This window comes from Pygoscelis adeliae, unplaced genomic scaffold (genome assembly GCF_000699105.1).
Source record: "Pygoscelis adeliae isolate BGI_AS28 unplaced genomic scaffold, ASM69910v1 Scaffold241, whole genome shotgun sequence".
NCBI classification, from domain to species: domain Eukaryota; kingdom Metazoa; phylum Chordata; class Aves; order Sphenisciformes; family Spheniscidae; genus Pygoscelis; species Pygoscelis adeliae.
This window is the reverse complement of record NW_008824056.1, coordinates 2514300-2517142: the sequence shown is the minus strand read 5'-3', so window position 1 is coordinate 2517142 and position 2843 is coordinate 2514300. Positions and strand designations below refer to the sequence as shown.

Sequence of the window (2843 nt, the reverse complement as noted above, 5' to 3'; positions counted from 1 at the left end):
TTAAGGACATATACCTGTAAAGATACCACTTCTTTCGTACAGAACATTTAGTAGAAGTTTTAAGAAAAACAAGGAATTGAAATGGTCTTTCTCTGTAGGAGTTTTAAAATTGCAACATCGTAACCTAAAATACAGCTTACAATCAAGGCTGTTAGCAGGACATTGAAATGTACTTAACTTCAAAATTAAGATACCCATAAAGTTTAGCCTCTTCTCTTAAAACTAGTTATAAATACTGTTAAATACTGCAGATCTTTAATTAACATATGCAGCCCTGATTGGCAGTACTTATTTACTTGTGAAGTTACTGAAACTAAACAATCCTGTAATGTAAGAGCACGTGGCAACTAACACTGACGCAGTGTTTCTGGAAGAACATGAGCTGCCTCCTCATTCCACAGTTACAACTGGAATGGCAAAGCCATAAGAATTTCTGTATATTGCCCAGGTGATATCCTTAAAACATCTCATGTCAGATGTTAAACTTCTTTTACATGACTGGGAGATTTTTTTTTTTTGTAATCTCTGTTTTTATGTTATAGAGTTTCTAAGTTGAGGTACTACAATGAACTGCACCTATCAGAGTAATCTCACAACACACACGACAAACATAGCTACTAATGACAACAAATAGGAGTAGGACTCTGGTTGTTTCAAACGTGGTAATAAAGGATACACAGTGGGGTTGAAGTTCTTCAGCACAAAAAATGAAGCAATGATGACCAAGACCAGAAAGAGAGTATTGTTGTAGAAGATGGAAAAAGTTGTTGCTTCATAATCTGCAACTTCATTTTTCTTCCACAGAATTCTACGAACAAGTAGAGACATTATTTCAGGCATATTTAAATCAATGCGTATTCTGGCACACCCACCATTATGAAGCAAGTGACACCACATGCTGCTGCTCTTGTTATAGCCAGCTTCTAAAAGACAGAGCGCAGCAACAACTACCAGTCAACTCATTAGTTAAAGACAAAACCCTGCATATACTATGCACTTGTACACTTATGTGACTTACGCTTGTTCTCCTACCAGGCATATCAAAACTAGCCCTTTATAAATAACACTTTTTGTGAGTTTGTATCTGTCAGATGCTACCAGTGTACCTGGCAATTAGAAGGGAAGATACGGCTTTTTGCTCCAAAGAGCTGACAGTTCATGTCCTTGTGTCTTGTGCGTAATGGGCATCTACTCTAATACTAAGTGCTTCCCAATACGCTCATCGGGCATAGCCTGGGTATTAGTATGAGCTATTCAATTGGAAATCTGCATACTGAGACGTGCCAGTTATAACCATGAGGGGTAACAAGTACAACCAGTGATTAGCAGTGCAGTCCAGCAGTATATGGAAATGTTATTCTGAAGGAACTTGCATGTCACTATGCAAAATACATTGCGCTAGCCTGTCCTTGAGAAAAAGAGCTTTTCTTATTTCTGAAGACAGCTGTGATGCTTACTCTTCAGAGAGTTATTAGAAGGCCTGTACAATTAGCTGTTTTGCTTTGCAGCTCAAGGACAGAGAGGTTGCCTTATAGGACCTTATTGATAAAGGTTTCAATGTTTGAGACCTTTCATAACTTGCCTCAAAAGGGCTTTATAGATGAACAAAGAGCTGACAGTACAGCTTCTACTTACCAGAATACAGGAAAAAAACCAATGGCCAAGCAACAGTCCCTAATATCCTACCTGGAGCCTTAAAGATACCAGGCAGTATTACAACAAGGGAGAGAAAGAAGGGAACAAAGAGGATTACCTTTCATCCTTCTCCTTACGAGACATCTTCCTATTGTCTGCCTCAGACAGCTTGCGAGTAACTTCTTTGGAAACAGCGTCTTCTCTTTTCTGTGCTACTCTGTAAGAAACACCATTTAAGTTGAAAAACGAAAATAAAAAACCCCGGGGTTATAGGAAGTTGTATTTCCCGTGAAGAATAATACTTTGCCAAGACACTGAACAGTTTTGCCAAGTTGAAGGGACAACAAGTAATAATCAAATTACTAAAAGTATTAGGCAAATATAGTTTCTGGCAATACCCACTGAGAATGAAGGTAGTTTTGCTATTTTATTGTACACTTAGCTGACAAGGCTAGTCTGTTCTGTAATTACAAGAGAGATGACAGAAACCAATTAGGGGATACTTCTGTGTAAAAGAGTTTTTGGAGTAACATTTCAGACATTCTTATTCGTTAAAAAAATGTTGTAAATCCTGATTTTGTTAAATTATTTAATAATAAATTCTATTTCAAATAGCCAACAAACTTACTTATGTTTGAGAACAAACTTGACGTTCTTATATGCAAAAGCGACTAGATAGGTACTGATGAGGGTCATTACACTATACAGGACTGCAGACTGAACAAGATCCATATGCCATATCCTCCAGTAAAGCCCTTAAAAGAAAAAAAAGAAAAAAACAAACATTTTGAGTGGTTTCTCTCTCAAAGAAAAATGTCCCCACAGGAATCCTATGCTAGCTCTGCCAGACCAAAACCAGTTCCTGCAAAATCACTTGGGGGGTCTCCGAACAACATTAAAAAATACTTTTGAACAGAGAAATCTGCTCTGCTTTTGGCTGAAAGGGGCCTTACAAGACCACGTCAAACTTGGCTGAGAAGCAGCCCAGCGCAGACAGCCTGCCAGCTTCACGCAGCGCTGATGCTGACACGTCAGTGTTCCACCAGCAGCTCGCCCACCTTTACAAACCACAGAACAACCTCCCTGCCCGCTGTTCCAAGCGGGACCGGCTTCGAAGCTGGATCTAACACGGCACGGAGACAGCCGAGATAACCCCGCCTGGGGTCGGCTCAAAGCCGGCCAGGCCCGGGGCAAGGCAAGCCCCGGCA

General features: G+C 39.9%; 1 protein-coding gene across 1 annotated transcript in view; it reads right to left on the bottom strand.

Annotated features, from left to right (window-relative positions):
- Positions 1-579: 579 nt before the first annotated feature.
- Positions 580-2843, bottom strand: part of SSR3 (signal sequence receptor, gamma (translocon-associated protein gamma)) — a 3014-nt gene continuing 750 nt past the window's right edge. Inside the window, exons 2-4 of the mRNA XM_009333995.1 lie at positions 2264-2390; positions 1754-1852; positions 580-808 (exon numbers count right to left, since the gene is read on the bottom strand). Of these exons, the coding sequence (XP_009332270.1) occupies positions 580-808; positions 1754-1852; positions 2264-2390 (455 nt within the window). The remainder of the gene's footprint in view (positions 809-1753; positions 1853-2263; positions 2391-2843) is intronic.